Genomic DNA, 19,583 nt, shown 5'->3' on the forward strand with positions numbered 1-19,583 from the left:
AGTAAATCCAGTCCAATTAAAATAAAAACACACGATGAAAATGTGTAATGCTCTCTCCAGTGGTTTGTGGTGCCTTTAGCACAAAGAGGGAAGCAGACGAGGATGTCTTTGAGACTGAACAGTGCTCATGCCATCCTGGGCACATTAGTTATGGTCTAAACCTGGTCTAAAAAGCAGGGAAGCTTTTCCATTTTCTCAAGATAATCTTGAACACTTACATTTCAAGAATTCCATTCCCACTCTCTTTGTACCTGACTACAAGGAAAAAGTAATATTTAGACATAGGACTAACAATACAGAAGCAAAAGTATTTCGTTGATGAATTGCCACTGAACATTTTGTTATTCTCACATTTACTAATATTCTCTAAGTAGTTTCTGCATTAAGTTTTTGGCTTAAAAACTCTGAGCAATTTAAATTTTTTCTGAAACCCTAGCCGTGCAGAGCACTTGATAAATAGCTCATGTGAGCTGTTTCCATTACTTTGAGTGAAACCAGGCTCCTTTTGCAAATAGTTGTGTCTCAGAGTTCAACATTTGCCTTCTTTAAATAATTCACTTTTATTTGTCTAAGATTAGCTGTTTCACAAACATTCTTTGCCGCAGATTCTTCAAACATCTTTGCTAAAATACTCAGCTGAGATGAGAATACTGCTCAGATGAAATTCTTCGTTTTCTTAAACAGAGACAAAAGGTACTTTCAGTTATTTGTCCAGCTGTGTTCCCAGGATATTAATCAAACAACTAAGAAACATTTATCCAGTTACTGTACAGACTTGCATTGAAGTACCTTGCAATCTTATCCAGAAAATGTTTCTATGAGGAAAGGATGTACCTATGCTCCTATTTTATAGCATAAGAGCAAGGCCTGGAGATGCTACACAGCCTTCTAGAGATTGCCCAGAGCTTTTGACAGAAAGGGAAGCAAAACCATGGACTCCGCTGAAATATCTGGTCTTCCCTGAGAAAAAAGGAAAATTATTTTACTGCTTGATCCTCTCCAACCAGCACCACTCAACTATTTCTCATTTTGTCAAAAAATAACCATAAAACCAGAGTGAAATAGTAAACTGCCAGTAATGAGGCTGGTGCGGTATTTAAAAAATGACCAACTAACCGAAAACATACAATTAAAGAATTCAAGTACTAAATAGGGACCTACCCCGAACAAAACCTTGGGTCAAAAATCGTAAAAATTATTAAAAAAACATTACTATGTCATACTATAGTGGTTTACATTCAATATATACAAATACTCGAATGGACTAAGAAGAGGAACACTCTCTTGACACTTGAGAAGTCTGATGGCTGGGTAACATCAGGTCCAGAGGCTGTGGGCCTCTGGGTGACAACTGCCCGGAGTGGAAAAAAGAACTTGGACAGGACACAGTGCTTTAGAAAAAGCAAATGCTTCAAAAGGGGTGTGTTCAAACAGGAGAAAAGGAGCTGTTTAAAGCTAGTCAGTAAAATAGAAAAAATGCTAAATGTCTGGGTGACACCTTGAACTAAACTCCCCACTGGAGTTCAGTCTTTCTGTTCCACAGAGTCCTGCTTACTCAGCTTCAGCGCAAGCCTGAGGTGGTGTCATCCCCGGCAAACTCTTTAACTGTCCCCTGAAAGAAGTGAGCAGGCCTTGCTTTTTTCCCATTAAAACAAAGCTGTCAGGGTGGAAAAGGAAGTTATGTTTCACAGTCCACAGCAATTAAGGATTCTCATCCTGAAAATGGGAAACCTAGATCCTGTAAGAATCCAACAGGAGAGGGAAGGATCAAAGCTGCATCTCCCACTCCCTGGTACGGGATAATAGCCGAGAAGGGTCTACAGAAAGGAACAGACAAACACAAGCATTTTGAATGGCACTTTGAGAGAGCACTGATACTGTCACTGTCCTAGTAATATTCCAGGCATGAGTCTTTGTTTTAGTCTCTGACACTTTGTCTCATTTCTGAATCCCAGTGGTACTGAGATAGGAGGTATTTTGGCACACAGTGAAAAGTCCCAAACTATTGTGAAAGATTTATTTAGCTAACTTTCTGTAAACATACAAGACTCTGTGCAAGTATCCCATTTACTTCTAACTCTGAAGTTAAAAAAATCACAAATGCTTTAACTAGCTAAATATTTATAACAGCTCGTCTTATGAATGCAATGCATAATGCCTTCCAAGCACTTTAACAAGCTAGAAATAGAGAAACACTCAAAGCTGGAAGAGCCATATTTGGGGTGAAAAATGGAAATTGTTTAAAAACACCATCAGTTAGAAATGACATATTTTAATGTACAGGTTATTTTAAGTCAAGCAGGCAGTAAGGATTACAGTTAGAATTTGGCCAGAATATCAGGTCAGTATATCATACTTGTAGAAGAGAACAGCTGTCAGTAATACAAGTAAATAGGCAAAAGAATCCTCCAGAGAAAGAGACATCTGCGCCTACGGCCAGCCTGGAGCCTGAGCTGAGGAGTGACCTGTCTACAACACTTTTGGTGCTCCTTCCTGCAATGCGCTGGCTGAGGCAGCATGCCCTGAAATAAATATTTACCGTCCAAAATCACATGCAAGATACCGAAAGGCATGCGATGTATTAATTTGTCTTCCAAAGTTCTTGTAACGAGGATGCTCTTCATTTACGTTGAGTTTTTCCTCATTTGAGCAGCAATGTTCACTTTTCTGCCACTTGGATTTCTTCCCTGAACACCACAGCCCCTCAATAGCCAGACTGCTGCAGGCAAAGTGCCAGCACAACAGCGGTGTCAACTGGTGAAAGCCCTGGGCTCTTTCCAGGGCATGCCTACACCTTCTGCAGATATAAATCACCTTTGTGAGAAGTTCATGATGCTGGCAGAAACAGCCAAATACATGTATTCCAGTGATGCTCCAGTTGTCAATATTGTCACTTGACAGCAGGAAAGGTTACCGCTGCAGGCCTGACCTCAGCCTTCACTGCTTTACTGTGAAAAATCAACTCCCACTTTCTCCCATGTCACGAAATGCTATTTTCTTTGTTGGGAAAGACTGAAGGGGCATGTGCTTGCTCTGCAGTCAATACATTTCTCTTTAGAGGCAAAACTTTGGGTAGACAGACACACAGCTAATTGCCGTAAGTGCCTGAAGATTTGCACTAAATACATTTATATTTATTCCATTAGCCAATTCTCTGCAGCTTAACTATTTGAAATTGTTACGTGTGTCTGCAAAATGCAAAGTTTTATTCCCTATAAGGCAGAAATTGCATTGTGGCACTTGCATCCTTTGTTTTTCCCTGCTTTTAAAGTCTGTTTGCCAATTGCAGTATTTTGATTCGCTGAAATTTCATCGCTGATGGTGGACACAGACTGATAGTAAGGCATTTTCACAAGTGATGAAAATGCATTTCACCACTGTTAGAGGCTTCTAAAGAACTCAAACCAGCAAGGCAGGGCAGGGAGGAGAGCAGAGGGACTGGCTGCTTCTCTCATGTCACTTTGTTTTTGAGACTTGGCTAGGGTGCTGCAAAGCATCAAACATTCTGTGATCAGTAAATAATGCTCTCTATTTTGTGCCTCAGTTGCTGTTTTGGCAGCTCCAGACCATCCCCTTTCACCAGACAGACATGATATCTAAAGTTGTTATATTAACATTTTCTTCCATGTACAGCAGTTCTACAAATTTTCCTATTTGGGCTCCACAAGGGCCATAGATGAAATCACAGCCTACAAGGTGTTATACACAAGTAAAGCTACAGTCTGAAGTCAACAAGACCAGCAAAGAAATGTGTTATTTTTCTACACCCAAGTGAAACAGAGAATGATAACTCCTTTGGAGTGAATCTACATAGTCTAGATGGTCCAGGAAGAAAGAAGATAAAAGAAATGCATACAACTTGGGGTAAAGTTTCTCAAGTTGGGGTAGATTTATGCCAGTTCAAGGATATTAGGACTGTAATATTCTCCTCTTTTCTTTTAGGTCTGATGAGACTTTCATGGGACATCTAATGTCAAACCAGACTGAATTGCCTAGGATTACGAAAGAAAATCAACATTTCCCAGAAATGGGAGACAATTTTCTGAGTGCCCACCTAGTAGCTTATAATCACTTCCATCCTTATTTCTGCATCTACTAACAGCACAGTACATTGAATGCAACCTCTGCTTTTAATAGAAATACATCTGGTATATACAGAAGGAACTGTAGTCTGTAAACTACTATCCTTCTTCCTTCTATTAACAGTTGTGATACATGTCAAGAGGCTCAAAGAGGATGGAAGGAAAACAACTATTTCAAAACCAACTGGCTGATAGGAGAATCTCCCATTATATAAATGTGCTATATTATGTGCAGCTATAGATGAGCATGTCTTCAGAAGCATATACCTGATATCCCTTGCAGTCTTCATCCTAAACTAGCATAGCTTCAGATGTTCATGTGAGTGTCAGTACATTCACTGAATCCTACTTTGTTGAAACAGTAAAGCAGCTACTATTCCAAAAGGAGATGTTCTGAACTGCTCTCAGCTGGGACTGTCATTTCACACAGCTTACAGAAAGGCTTCTGAAAAGCAGCACATTAGAGCAAAACAAACAGTAACTGAACAGGCTACAATGAGACTATTCTCACAAAACGTCAATAAACATCATAAAAGACTTACGTCAATAAGTAGTACCATCTACCAGTATATGCAAACCACAGCAAATAATGAAAGCATAAACAGGAGAGCAATAAGGAAGGCAGACAGGGAGCACAAATTATATTATTGAAACACAAATAAAGCAATAAGGTTACTGGTGAAAAGAGAGGGTATTTTCTATACGGGAAACTGTGCATACCTTTCTGCTACAAGTGAGAGTAGTACTGGGGTGAAGAGCAAACTACATGGGTTCATTCTTTTACCAAGATGCTGGACTCAAGAGAACAGATTCATTTGCGTTTGCAAAGAGTCACTTGGGAAAAATCATTTGAGGTTTTTTTAATTGACGTACTTTCACATCTCACATTGCAACGTGAATGCTTTCATCAAAATTCAAGGAGCTTTTGTTTCTGCAGTGTAACTCACTTCAAAATGCCTCTGTTGTTGAACAAGTGTATCCATACTGTTCATTTTGGTTTAAGTAACCAACATTAAATTCACCTGACTAGATTAACTGTATGAAGCACCTCCATACAGACAGACAGTAAATGAGAAAAGGAAAAGGGCTGCACCACAGATGAAGAAAAGAATAAGACAAGACTATAGGGCTCATTTTACCTTGTGTCACAGGCAAGACTTGCCCCTAAAGCTATCAGGTAGGTACAAATGCCGTCTTAAATTGATCCAACAAATGCACAAGCCACATTTGCGCAAAAAAATGAGTAAGCTAGCATTCACACGAAAAGGGAATTAAGAAATTAAAGATTAAAATTGTAATCTATTTATTCTTGAGTTCTGAAAGCACACACATTTTCTTTAATTAGAAGCAAGCATCCACGTAAGAAATGCAACCTTGTAACTTTTAATAGCTGAAGCGTAAGCATAATCAGTTGTGATGGAAATTCCAGATTACACGCTCTCATCTCTTGACCTTGGAGTCACCATGTTTCTCTCTTGCTGTAATTAATACCCTTGTATTCAGGGGGCAATGACTCTGCAGGGAATGTCAGTAGATACAGGCACTCTAACATCCTTCATATTGTCACAAAGTGCCACAGGTTGAGTCCGTGTTTTAAGGCCACTGCACACCAGCAGCTGCCACTTCTTTCTAGACACAAAGAACTGACCACAGAAGTTCAGTGGGGTGCAGGCCTCAGTTTTCAGCACAAAGAGGAGAGCACTGGAGAGCTGACCCTATAGTGACCTGCATAGGGTTGTGTAGCTCCTAGTCAGGGACCCCCATCATTAAGGAAAGTGGTGCTATTTAGTACTTGGTAGAAATAATGGTTGTAATGTCACTGTATTTCAGCTCTCCTGTATGTAAAACTAGAAGCTGCATAACAAAGACTAATCTTGTTGTACTAAGATCAAAACTCCACTAACAAACTAAGCACTCACATGGTGCAGACCTTTTCCTTCAAATCGCTCCCTTTGCTCTACAAGTTTCACAAAATAAAAAAGCAAGCAGTCTAAAAGAAAAATGTTGACACTTCATTGAAAAAGGGGATTTCTGTCCACCTCTGCCCTTAAGCAGGTTAAAACTGACTGACAGCTCCTCCAGCTCTGGCTGGATGCCACAGCAATATCTATTATGTGGGCTGCCCAGCTTTAGCTCAAAAAAAAAAACAAAAAAAGAAAAACAAACCACAAACCCCAAAGGACCAAACTTCTCATTCATCAGTCCCTCTGCATTAAGAAATTCAAAATAAAACTTCATGTTTGTGCCCCTACCTTCCCGTTCCTGAAAGGTGAGAATTGTTGGGCTGCTGAACATGACAAATGGCGGAAACAAGTTTTGCCTTTGAGGAGAAACTTTATTGTCTTCAGTGGCACTAACCAAGAGCTCACAGTCTGTTCCGGAAGACCAGAAGAAATAGGAACAGAATGATGTGAGGAGTAAACTAGAGAAATGCTGATTGTGAGATACTGATAGTTATTTCCTGAAGTAATTATTTGCTTCAGTGAGTGCACTGAAAGCAGCTGCACTGAGGTAGTTTGACACCATGTAGCATTGTGTAGCACAGCTCTCCAGTTAAGCTACATACCTAGCATAACATGCCTTTCCTCTTTATACCATCATTTAGAGCATTGTATTATTTATTTTCTAAAAATCCCTTATGATTTCTTAAAAATCAGCGTCTCTTTCTTTGCCTCACAGTTTCCTATCTGTAAAACAGGATACAGTTTCCCACCTGTAAAGCATCCTTTAAAAGATGTTAAGCAGCATAAAAAGGATTCTGTAATCTTCTGGGATAACACACAGGTTCGTCCAAGAGCCAAAGGCACTCAGAACAAACTTGCCCCTGCAATCCCATCTGGTAAAGTGGTGTTCACAGATCACTTTGCTGTTGAAGGGTTTGTTTTAGTTATACTCCTGTTTCAAGTAACAGCTAACCATTCACTGACCTCCCTGCCCCATTCCCTCTCTGTATTACTAGATTTTGTACAAACAGGTAGGACACCTGTAAAATCCGGGTAATTTAAAGTTTTACAGCTCTCAAAGGAAATGAAAAAATAAAGGTTAGCAAATCGAGGCTCTGGGGGCCTCAAACCACAGCCGCTGCCTCCGTCCCTTGAAAAACAACAGCGCGAACCACACGGGGCAAGCGCAAGAGGCAGAGCTGGACTGCTGCCACGCTCCTGCGCGCGCCAGAGGGAGACTGCTCCTTGTGCCCTTGGATGGCAGAGGTTAGCACGGGCACCAGGGCACGGATCACAGCAAAAACTGCACACCGAGCTGTCTGTAATTTGAATAAAGAAACTTAGAAGAGAAAGGTCACGGCCCCATGCATGGATCGCAAAAGGAAAGACATGTAGCGACTTCTCGTGAGGCACTGGGACAATTTACATGTGCCGCGTACAAGACAGCAACACATGGCAGAGGAGTTTGTTGACAAGTTGACGACTGTATAACTTACATTGATGCCTAAACAAAAGAAAGATGCAAATCTCTATTTTTTCAAGTAAGAGGAAGTTCTGCAACTCTAACTCAAAGCTGATAACTAAAATTGTGCATCTGTCAGTGAGAAAAAATGCTATCAGTCAATTCTGAACCTTTAAAATGTAAAGCTCTAAGTCAACATAACTAGTCACTGCTAATTCAAATACTTGTGTCTTAGAGGGCTTCCTCCACATATTTGTATTAATATACCTTAAAGGATTGTAGAGACCTCTTAATATGTCATAAAAGGAAAATGGTACTCAAGCTGTACGTTTCCATAATGAGAAAAGTGCTGTGTCTGTGAAGGCTTATACAACAGCGACTTCTGCTGTGAATGCCTTGTCGAACCAGTATATCAGTTATTAAGGTTAAAACTTCTTAGTATTGCTCCAATTACTTAAAATACTTCATATGCTTTAAATAGAACTTAACAATATGCTTCTGGCACGAGCATTTACAACGTGAGAGGCCTCAGTTCCTGTTCTGTTCCTACAGCAAAGAGTAAAGTGTCTATTTTAGTGGGATATGGGTGGAGACAAAAATCAAACTGTTCGCTCATCCCAAAACAAGAATAACGCTTTTTCATTGTCAGGAAATTCTGAGCACTTAACTTTGAACACAGGCGGATTCAAAAGAGTTTTCAGGACTTATATCTGATCTCTTGATCGGATGCCATCACATCTTACCTGAGTTAAGAGTAGAGGCAGTTCTAGCAAGCTTCTGTTATGCCTGCATCCTATGACACTTAAGGATTGTCCTTCTAGGGAAGAGTGCAACAACATGTTTAACAGCCTTTGCTTTTTTTTTTTAAAAAAAAGAATAAAATAAAGTAATAGGCTTTGGAGGTTTGAGGAAGTTGCTTTGGTTTAAAAAGAATCAAGTGGTTTCGAGAAAGAGCTTTACCTATGATAGAAGAGCTCATGAATCCTCACAAATTTTAACACAGAGTTATATTCAGGAAAAATAATTACTAATGAAGAGATACCATCTGTTCATCATAAATTAAAACGACTTAAATGTCCATCGGAAAATATTTAGTTGACTAAACAAAAGAAATGTCTGCACCCCTCTGTGTTTAAAGCCAATTTCCTTGCTTGTGTATTCATGAATAAGTGGAAAATATAATAACTCCCTGCGCAGGCTATACACATTGAGCTAGTCAGCATAAACTGTCACAAAGGCTTTCCTTTTTAAGTCATACCTTTTATAAGTATGATTTGACACTGAGCCAGTCAGGCTGATGCTCTCTCGTGCTTTTTGCATACTTTAGAGACGACATTATTATTGTCTGGTCTCAACTCAAGGTCTGTGGCCATACAAGGCTTAGTTTGCCTTCATCAATTTAGAGTGATTGCGACAAAAGCGCCCATAATAGGTGCTTAGATTTAACACACTAGAAACGTTGGATTTACAGAAAAGAAATACGTGCTACTTTTCAATCTCTTCAGAACCACCATTATTTGAACTCCCATTAATTGTGCATTATAGACTGCAGAATGCATTATTTCAAGATTCAGGCACTTTTTCATGCCACATGTGGCAGCCATTGATTTACAGTCATCGCTAAGGCTGCAAGTTCTCACCACGGACTTCGTTAATACTTGCTGTCTTCTGGACGATTGTCACAGAATACATATTATTGTATTTTCTTAAACCTAAGCATGACTGTCTGGTTTGTTTTTTCGGTTACTGAAGTACTTCATGATTAAAAGAAAAGAGGAAAAAAAAGAAGAGAAGAATTTTCTGCCAGGCTTGTGACCTTGAGGATGACACTTTAAAGCTTCGCTCTTAATCTTGCGAGAAAAAAAAACAATCAGTGCTATATACAGCATAAAATGACTGTAAATGAGATGTTTTAACTACAAAAATAAATAGAGTGTCAGAGATAATATGTGATGTGCCAGTTTGCATCAAGGGAGACTTTCTCAAATTTTAAAACAACAGTTTGATAAATGCAAGTCATCTTCATGTATTATTGTTTCTGTGGAAGAAATAACTTCTAATTTTTTTTTTTCTTCTTTTGTAGTTTTTGTGCTGGCCATATCAACATACTGGGAAAAGAAAGATTTAGTCTCTCTCACATACCAGAAATATTTTTTTCCTCTCCAATCGTACATTCTGTACTACACACAGTAAAAATCCCCAAGCAAAACTTTTAATGATGATTAATTACATAGTATAATTCCAGTTTTGAGTGGCCGGCTTAAGATACCTTTTAAAGGGTACTTTCTTTTTCAGAAATTACGGAAAATTTTCCTGAAAATAGCAAATACCAAAAATTGGATGCCTTCCTTTTGCTGAAACTTAATGCTTCATATTTCAGTGTTTATCAAATGAAATATTCCATCCCAATTCATTTACATTTTCCAAATATAACTTTCAGGCCCAAAACACCTTTTTAAGATGGGGATATCAAAAACCAAACACAAGGCTAAATAATTGAAAACCAGAACAGGCAAAAAACAAAGCACCACAGTCAGAAAGCACAAGGACATATTCTCAAAGGAGAATGCCACACTGGATGGGTTAGCCGACCTAACTTTGTTTTTTTTAAGGAATAGGACACTTCGGTTTGGATGGACTATAGAAACATGAATTCACAGCATCAAGCAGGATGACTCAATGGTTATGATAGAACAAAACCTTATTTAAACAAAAACCACATCTGATAAGTAGTAGGCTGTAACAAAACCCCACAAAACCCAAATAATTGAAATATTAATAGATCAGGTTTACATCCAGCATACTTGAAAGCTGTCTCTGGATTAAAGACCTCCTTTAAGAACTCAATGGAAAAATAACAAACCACCTCTGTTTTAAAGAGCAAGATAAGACTGTGGCAGAGATCGGAACTTTATGTAAATAGACTCTTCCTTGCTCCAATAAATTTCATTGTTCTGTGCTAGGAGAAAGAAGCTCTGTTTCTTTACCAACACTATTTTTAATGCCTAGAAAGCAACATTTCCATTTGTTCATGTGGTGGTAAGCTTTGGTTATTCAAAGTAGCTTCATTCAGTCTAGAAAAGGTGCAGAGAAGAGGTAGCAGGAATGAAGAAATCTACCATTTAAGAGTCTAAAAGGTAAGTCTGTTTAGCTCAGTAAAACACAAGCTGAAAGTCCTCTGCATCATGAAGTACATATACTGAGGCAGAGAAGTAAAAACAGTATTTTCACAAGAACAATCACTAAAGTGCCACAGATGCATTTGGTCTGGCCATCAGATCATTTGTAAAAATAGAGAAGTTAGATTTGGAAAGTTATTATCAGAGTAACGAGAGAGAGAAAGAAAGAAAATTACTTTGAAAACGTGACTTAATTGTTTCACAACAGGACTTGTGTTTCTGAGTAGCTCTTGTTGCAGGTAAGATAACTGAAAATGATTTTAAGGGCCTACGACTTCTAACACCCAACAGAGGTTTGCTGCTGTTCTTCCCATCATATTGTGTATTACAGACTGCCTACAGCTTCAAACGACTGACAGTACAGGGGGTGTAAAATAAAAATTAGGCTTAAGTGCAAGAGTAGGGTGGGAAAGAATCAAGGGAAATACGGCTACTTCTGGTGAGTTCCAGCATTTCAGAACTCTCTTCATAAACTGACCTCTTACAACTTCAGTAACATCCTAAGTTAAAGCAAAAAGGTTAAAATCAGAATAATGGTAGTTTATTTCTAGTGAAGATCAAGCATCTTTTGTGAATCTCAGTAATCTGTAGAAAGTCAGTTCAGCTATACTTCTGCATACCTTACCAGCACTGAATCAGAACAGTGCAGAGGAAAATGCAAATTAATTCAAAGACTCTCTAAGCCAGCAGAGATCATGAAATCCTACAGCAGGTGTATGGTCTTTCTCAAGTTGTCTTCTGTTACTTACCAAGTAGGTTATTTTACAAATGTACTGCTGACACTGCTGGAAACATAGTAAAGCATCACTTTCAGAAACTGCAGACATGGAATCCTTGCTAAAACATTATCTGAAATTGCAGGCTGCTGAATGCTGGAGTGGATCAGCCGCTGCTGTTCACAAGATCATCAACAGAGTAACAAGCATCTAGAATCAAATCAGTAATTAATACACAACAGCATAGTATGCTTTATGAAACAGACAGACTTTACATAACATCCCAAAATACTTCAGCATTAGATAACAGGGAGAGGAAGAGAGAGATTAGGTTGCATCAGCAATGGAAAAATATCTATAAGAGTTTATATGTGCAAGGGGTTGAGGAGCAATGACACAAGTGACGCACAAAGCACAGAAATGGGGCAAACAGGGAGGCTGCACTGCATGGCAGACACACCTTGCAAGAAAATTTATCTACTACTCGTAGCAAGACTATAAAGGAAAGGGAAACTAAAGCAGAATATAACAGTAAAAGAATGGGAAGACTTCTGATGTATCCATAATATAGTTCTCAGATAAATTCAAAGCTTATTCCTATTCCAAGAAAGATTTTGCAGAGCACTTGCCAAAACTATATACACCCATGTATGGTTACATAGTAGAAAAGGGACAACTGAAAGGAAAAAAATGCAGCACAATTGCTGGTCAGAAACCCCATTTCAGCTCCGGAAGGCACAAAACTGCCAGTGTGGAGCCTGGACTGGAAGCATCTCACTAGGGTTAACTCATGCAAAGACAGCAGCATTAGGAGGCATCCCATGGGGGCACAGCTGTGGACTGAAGCCAGTGCAGCCCCAGTGCTTCCTCACCCACACTGTCAGAGACAGCTCTGACCATTCCTGTCCAGGACAACACCAGATAGGAATTCAAGTGTCTCTTGGAGTTCAGACTTTGCAGCTCTGAGGGAAACTGCCATGTAAAGCTGGGAGATGGGGGAGGATATTCAATTGATTTTTACAACTTCATTTGAATTAGTTCGCAGCTGTAAAATAGTCACTCCGGCAGAAGATATGAAGTACCACCCTGAAAAATGAATTCTAAATAATTGAACTGCAAGTCTGTCAGAGCAGGTCTCAACAGATCACACTGTAATTGCAGCTATTAAACACACATTTTTTTTACTACAGTACAAGCCAGGGTATAAAAGTATGGGTATTCATTTGAATAGAAACACACCTGCAGCCAGAAGCTTTGCAAGGCCACATAGTTCAGCCAACTCCAGATATAAGTGAAACACATTTGTCACCACGGGACCAACCTTAAGGGTTGCTGAGGTCACACAGCTTGTATCACCGTCCTGGAATTCAGCTCCACAGGTTTGATTTCTTCAGTATTTGCACTTATTCATCTTCACATCACAAACGTACTAGTTACTAAAATGATGCGAGCAATTGCTAGCACTCTCAAATCACATCTTTGCAGCAGAAAACAAGCTTCTGTCTCTTAACTTAAAATCCTTTGGCTGAATCCACTGGCATTATCCTCTCAAAATGCTATAACTCTTATTTTCATGACAGAACTATATGACTTATAATCACATTTAGATCCCTTGCACATATTTAAATGAAGCAGTGCATTTTCAGCCTTTCATTGGCTACGCTAGCCAAACATCAGATAAGCTCAAAACCTAAAACCTTAGGTTTGTCAAAGGTGGGTCACAAATATTGTCTTAATTAGGTTAAACAATTAGATTATCTGAGCATCTAAATGCTAAGCTCAACTGTTAGGTATTTGTGGAGCAAGCAGATTTGGCAAATGAATAAATTATGATGATTTTAATTGACTGTCATTTTTGCTAATGGGATCAGATGAACCTGCAGCAAAACCAGATGCAAAAATTGCAAGAAAAGGGTCACTTCCTCTGAAGATCGAAGTCACCATCTTCGGAATGCTGATCATCCCCTGCCTTTGGAGGAAGGGCATAAGGAAGATTACATAAGAAGTGTCATTCACATTTGCATTGAAAAAAATTGTTAAAATAAATTTGAACAATCCCAAGTTAAGCTAATATGTTTACACTTAAATACTAGGATCCCCTGTTCACCTGCGTTTTGGATTCACACTCACATAATTTGTGTTGTGCTAGCAAAAGCATCTCTTTGAATATTAAGAGAGAAAGAAGTCAAACTGGATAGGTAAAAAGTCTGCTACCGAATGTTCATCAAAAATGTACTTTTTCAGTGAAGAACACTAAGACTTTTTCTAAGCAAAATAACAGAGAATTAAGGTTGGCAAAAAAAAAAAAATCTCTTTAGAAACAACCAAATGAATAAGAAACCCTTACGCTCACTGGCACAGCAGCCACTACAAAATTTACAGGAAGAGACTAAGCACTGTTTTTATACAGTTTAGTTTCTACTGCAGGTCTGGGACCTTCACTAGTTGTTGCACAAGATCAAAGACTGCCGTGTTGGGTCTCTATTTTTCACAGCAGTCTCCTTAGTTTCTAAACCAGTGCACATTTTTCTAACGTCAGTGTGTTTTAAAAGAAACTGTCCATTGTGAAATGAAGGCATAAAATCTTAGAAACTACCCGGAGTCTTATACATATGTCTAGAAAACATTACAAGACTGTACTTCAACCAAGAATACACCCATACAAGATGCAACTGGGAAAGCTTTTCAAAGCTGCTTACAGCAATGTTTGCGTTCACCGGAAGGGATTGTGATACGGCCTTCCAATTTACTAGACACTGAAAAGGGACCCTTATCTGAGGTGGAGAGGTTGGCAGCTGTCAGAGTGTATTCTGGATCTGGCAAACACTTGCCCTGCAATTCAGGTCAATAAGAAGATAATGCAAAAGTTTGAAAGCAAGCAGATGCCCATCAGCATATTAACAACAGATCAAACATATGGGCTGCCGTTATCTTCAGCCATTTTATGTCAGTTTAGCTATGGAGAAATAAAGTTAAAAGATGCTGCAGGGTGGCTTATAAGCATGAGGGTGAATTTTCAGGCTTTTGTTGTTTAGCTATATTACATTTAAATTATTTTTAAAATATCCACAGAATTATATCTTTATTTAAACACCTGGACAACATTACTCTTTTCAGAATGATGGCCAAATCTAGCTCCAGCATGTAGTATTATAAAATAAAATGATGTATCAGGAAGCTCTTGATCTGAGTGAAAGGAATCTTTCTAGTGTTTAATCAAGACTTCAATTCTACTTTGTTGCGTTTAGAAGACATGTAAGGTATGGCCATTACTGACCTGCCAGAACCTGCCTGTTCTCATTTTCTTCATCCTTTATTAGATTATAGCACCTTGGTGTTTTTTTCCAAGAAAAGCAGATAAGGTACAAGTCCTGTCTTATGATTGATGGCTATTACTAGGTATGCAGATTACAAGACAATTGACCAACCACCAATCTGGTTCATGCTGAAGCTGACTATCTGGCATCTGAGAATAAAGCAATTGATGAAGCAGAAAAGTTAATATACACAGTAATTACCTTCCCTAAGCTTTCAGATAACTCAATGAAAAGAACAGGATGGTCTGCCTGAAGCGTAAAAACTGAGGCACAAAACTCTTCAATGTGCCTTTAAGCTAAATGATTCATGTTTTCACCTGTTAGGTTTTCCCCACTTTCCAGTGATGCTCTTGAAAATAACAGTGATAGACTTGTTCTGTTAAAGCCTCCATCCAATTAACTGCATTTCTGCTTGAAACCCTTATCACCACTGGGTCAGAAAGTTAAAAATATGTTAACAGAAAACATCTCGCTTGTGTCCTACAGTTGTTGAATGTCTTTAGTATTAAAGTAGGCAAGGCTTGGCAAAAACACAAAATCAAAACTCGTTCCTCTCAAGGTGGGCACTTGAACCTATATGCACCAATTTTAGATAGAAAGTAAAACCTTATATAAGGACTCAACTAAACAGAGTCAAGAAGAACATTAGCTATAAGCACCTTTTACACACAAGTCAAGTTATAGAAATTGACCTTTATTTAGTAATCAGTTTCTTTAACTTTTTTTTTTTTTGATACAAAGTGACATTTTTATTTTAGTACAGAAAATCCATATCAGAACAGTACCTGTCTGTTTCAGTTGTACCACTGGAGTTTACTCTGACTTCAAACTTTAAAAAACAAACAAACAAAAAATGAGATAAACAAAAAAAAACTGCTGTCCCTCACCATGAGAAGTTCTTTGACTACTTATTAATCAATACCATTTCCTACTTTTAATTTATATATATATAGTATTATAATAGTATGGTATAATACTATATAAAATACTATATATATACGTATTATAGTTCAAAATCTCTACAGTATTTAATTATATAAATGCTATATGAAGTATTTTGAACTATAAAATAGCATCTCTAAAACAGAATTCAAATTTAGGACCAGATCTTTCTTTGAAGAACTGTGCAAGAAAAATCCCTTTTTTAATTAAAAAAAAGCTACAAACAGAAGCAAAACTACAGCCTGTAGTGTAAAACTAGAAACCCTACAAACTGAAATGTTAGAAACAGTGACCAAGAAGCAGTTCTACTCCAAATGATATTTTAAAAATATTAAAATACAGTACCCAAGACACATGGCACAAGAGAGAGAAGAGACAGGTACAAAACCTGTGTTAGGAACACAGAGTCAGAAGTGCAAAAAAAAACAAAAATGGAACCGATACAATGGAGTTTGGTACAATAGGTAAATAAGTATTGCAACCAAAACTAAACGATCACTTATTTTTTGACAGTGAAAATGCTAACAATTTAGTACCTTTCTAAAGGCTTTTAATCAAAGCCCTAAAACTGTGGCTTCTCTTAAATAAAAACAATCTATGTGAATGCTACACACTGAAGTACAAAGCTTAAGAATTACCCTGCGTAATTGCACCGACATAAGTTTTCCATATTTACAGTATTGAAAAGTGACAGAACACAGCATGCTAGGCCTAGCTTACGACTCTTCCCCACCAGTACTTAAACCAGGCCCAACAACCAAAAATTATTATTTCTCAACACATATTAAGCTTGGATTGTTCAGATATATTATGACGTTTAAATATTAGATTCATGCATAAAACAAGAAATGATATCTTTAACAGACAAGCATTGACAGGATACAAACAGTGGTCTGCCCTGTAGAGGAGTGTACTTCCTTCTGAGCTTACTCCCAAGACGTACCGATTCAATCCCACATTATTACCTGGTTGTCAAGTCAACAACGTGCTTAGAAATGGTCACAATTGCAACTAAGAATCACGTTGCGCATGAACAATTCACTTATATTCAGAAATTTCACTCCATTTTGGAGAGTTACCTCATTAAGTGAAAGGACACAGTTAAAAAACAAAAAACAAAACAACAAAAAAGAAAAACAAACACAAAAAGACATTCAAGTAAACAGCAACAACCAAATACTTTGAAAATACTTTTGTAAACTTGTCATTCTACAGGGTTTTGCAGCATTGTTAAATTCATTACTCATGGACAAGTACACGCAGGTCTCAACGCCTCGTGACAACCTGTCACATGTACACGTACGACATAAGAGACAAGCTTGGTGAAGTGATCTACCCCTTCCCACGTGCCTCATCAGGTCTTTGCGTGTTCAGTGTTATCATTCCCCTTCACGAAACAGAAATCACTTACGGATATCTTTATAAAGACACAAATGGACAGAGTCCCTTGGATAGAAAGTTAGTTGGTTATTTACATCCGCAAAGTAGTTTCACAGCGAAATAAGTCTACAGCGGGCCAGCTGGGATCCACAGGACTTTGTTTTGTTCCTGATCAACAGTTGTCATAATCTGAGTGCAAATGCTCGAAAGGGCTCCTCCCTGGACAATGCCTGGAGAAAAAGAACCCCACCACACAAATGAGACTGGAACAAGCAGTTATGACTAATTACGAAGAACAGCCTTCTACATTTTTCTGCAAAGTGTTTATCAACAGATCATAATTAACCTACTTGATTCAATATTTGCCAGATGCATGACTCTATTAAAACAAGAAAAAGCACAAGCAGAGCAAAGAGGTCAAGCATTCAATATAAAGTTTCTTCTGCTAGCTCTTAAAACACCCCAAGAAGTCACAAAACTGATAGCTATAATCATCTAAGACAACTGTCTTCTTAGAGGCTTCCATGTACTCTTTTCAGAGGCATCAGGTGGCAAAGTCAGAACCTGCTACAATAAACCTTCTCTGTTCAGCATGTGGTGTTTGTTCAGAGTTTTATATTTATGTGTTAATATACATAGAGACTACAGTTGTAGCAACTAGACCCTACTTAAAAATATTAGAAGCAAATTATGAGGCAGCTCACAGATCTTTGAGCTAAATAAAACAGCAGCAGTTGCTACTGCAGTTCTTATTGTCAACTACATTCAGAGAACAAAAGGCCAACAGCAAGCAACTCCCTGAAAATCAGTTCAAAAGATAAACGGACACCTTGCATTCTATTCTTGCTAAACGTAACAGTCACAAAAAATAAAATGCCAGCACTGACACAGGAGAGGAGAATGTATTAGCTTTAAGACTTAAAAGTTGGTAACTTCATGACTTGAGAAATACGTCAGCAAAGGCTCTGGCCTCAGCTACCACTAATGCTGGAAAAATACAGTAAGTCTTATAAGGCTTAAGGTACAATTTCCATTTTTTTAAGAGTGAATTTGATCTCACATAAAAAAAATCACTTGACTCTGCAGTATACGCTACAGTTAATGATGTCGTGTTAGTTTGGATACAGATGCAGGTATTGACAAGCTCTATGAAAGGTGACAAATAACAGTGAGGAAGTGATCCAGACTGCACATCATGCTTACAAGTTGGTACAGGAAACAAACCCAACACAAAAGAGTCACTAGTCAAAAAAATTTACCTCATGAAACAGTCACAGAGCCCAGGTGAGAGAGTGTGTCATGTAGCTTCATCAGGAAGCTACTATGTGCAACATGCCTATCCTACAGGCTTATTTTATGCACAACATTATAATTTCAACAAACTTCAATGTCAGTGCAGTTTGAACACCAACCCTCTCTGACTACCAGCATCTGGAAATGTTGATGACAGCTGGAGTCCACTGTCCTTGGCAGGACCAGAAGGAGGCCCTTCCCACAGGCCATGTGAGAAGATACACATAGGGCCCTCTTGGATGAAGTGCTACTTTCGCTATCAGGGTGAAGTTAAAATGCAACACATGACTTAACAAGCAGCAGTTGATAACACATGGTGATGCAATCTGGCCACGTGCAGGTCAAGCTCTGTGAAGGTTTAGTACGTATCATTTAAATTAACATTTGTATGACTATAATGTACCAGGTAACTGACTTTGTTGACCCTGTGCAACCTCTCAAGATGAGCTGAGCTGGCTCTATACTAAAAAATACACCCCCTTCCTTCCCCTGCACTTGGCAGGTATGCCTCAGAACATTTCTGTAGAAACTCCATTGTTTGGGGGATGAAAAGCTGGGGTTTGGCTGGTGGAGTGGTGTTCTTTTTTATGTGGTGGTGTGGGGTTTTTTTTTTGTTCTGAAGTTTTGTTGCCATTCACATCAGGATGGCTAGAATTTTAAACCTGCTCTTTTGAATGTACGTGGAACCACACAAACATACTCCGAAATAAGCAGAGACAGTTTTCAAACCCAGTTTTCTTTCTCTGGCAAAAATACAGTATTAACTACAACCCAAGAGTCATATAATATACTTTAGGATGTTAAAAAGGCCTCTGAAGTTGAATTTAATTATTCCAAATTACAATATAAGCTTAATAAGCCTTTGACAATGTTTTTCCTTTCTGGAAAGATGTAAAGTATGGCTCACAAATCATTCCTTAATTTACGCTATAGGTTTTTTTCGGTTTTTGTTGGTTTTGGGTGGCTTTGTTTGATTTTACAATTACAAAATGAAATCTTATTCCTTACATGGTATAAAACTTGAAACACCATACTTCTGGCTTGTAATAGAACATTACCAGAATCTCTTTAGATTGTTAGATTCATAACACGCTAAAGCAAAAACAACTTAAAAGCAAGGGACAGTACTTATTATCATGAGATTTCCTCTCCCAGTAAAATAAAACACCAGAGCATGGGTTTGCCAAAAGGGAAGGTAGAATGAAAAACAAACAAAAAAAAGGTGCTCTTTGAAGGAACATAGAACTTTTGAATTACAGTGTAAACAGA

The 19,583-nt window shown here is 38.2% G+C and overlaps 1 protein-coding gene across 5 annotated transcripts in view; it reads right to left on the reverse strand.

Moving 5' to 3' along the window:
* Window positions 1–15,372: 15,372 nt before the first annotated feature.
* DLG5 (discs large MAGUK scaffold protein 5) overlaps window positions 15,373–19,583 on the reverse strand; it is a 107,286-nt gene continuing 103,075 nt past the window's right edge. For all 5 annotated transcript variants that reach the window (XM_065068508.1, XM_065068506.1, XM_065068507.1 and 2 more), the window contains one exon: window positions 15,373–17,251. In XM_065068508.1, coding sequence (XP_064924580.1) covers window positions 17,148–17,251 — 104 coding nt within the window. In that variant the 3' untranslated portion in view covers window positions 15,373–17,147. The remainder of the gene's footprint in view (window positions 17,252–19,583) is intronic.

This window comes from Columba livia, chromosome 6 (assembly GCF_036013475.1).
Source record: "Columba livia isolate bColLiv1 breed racing homer chromosome 6, bColLiv1.pat.W.v2, whole genome shotgun sequence".
Taxonomy (NCBI): domain Eukaryota; kingdom Metazoa; phylum Chordata; class Aves; order Columbiformes; family Columbidae; genus Columba; species Columba livia.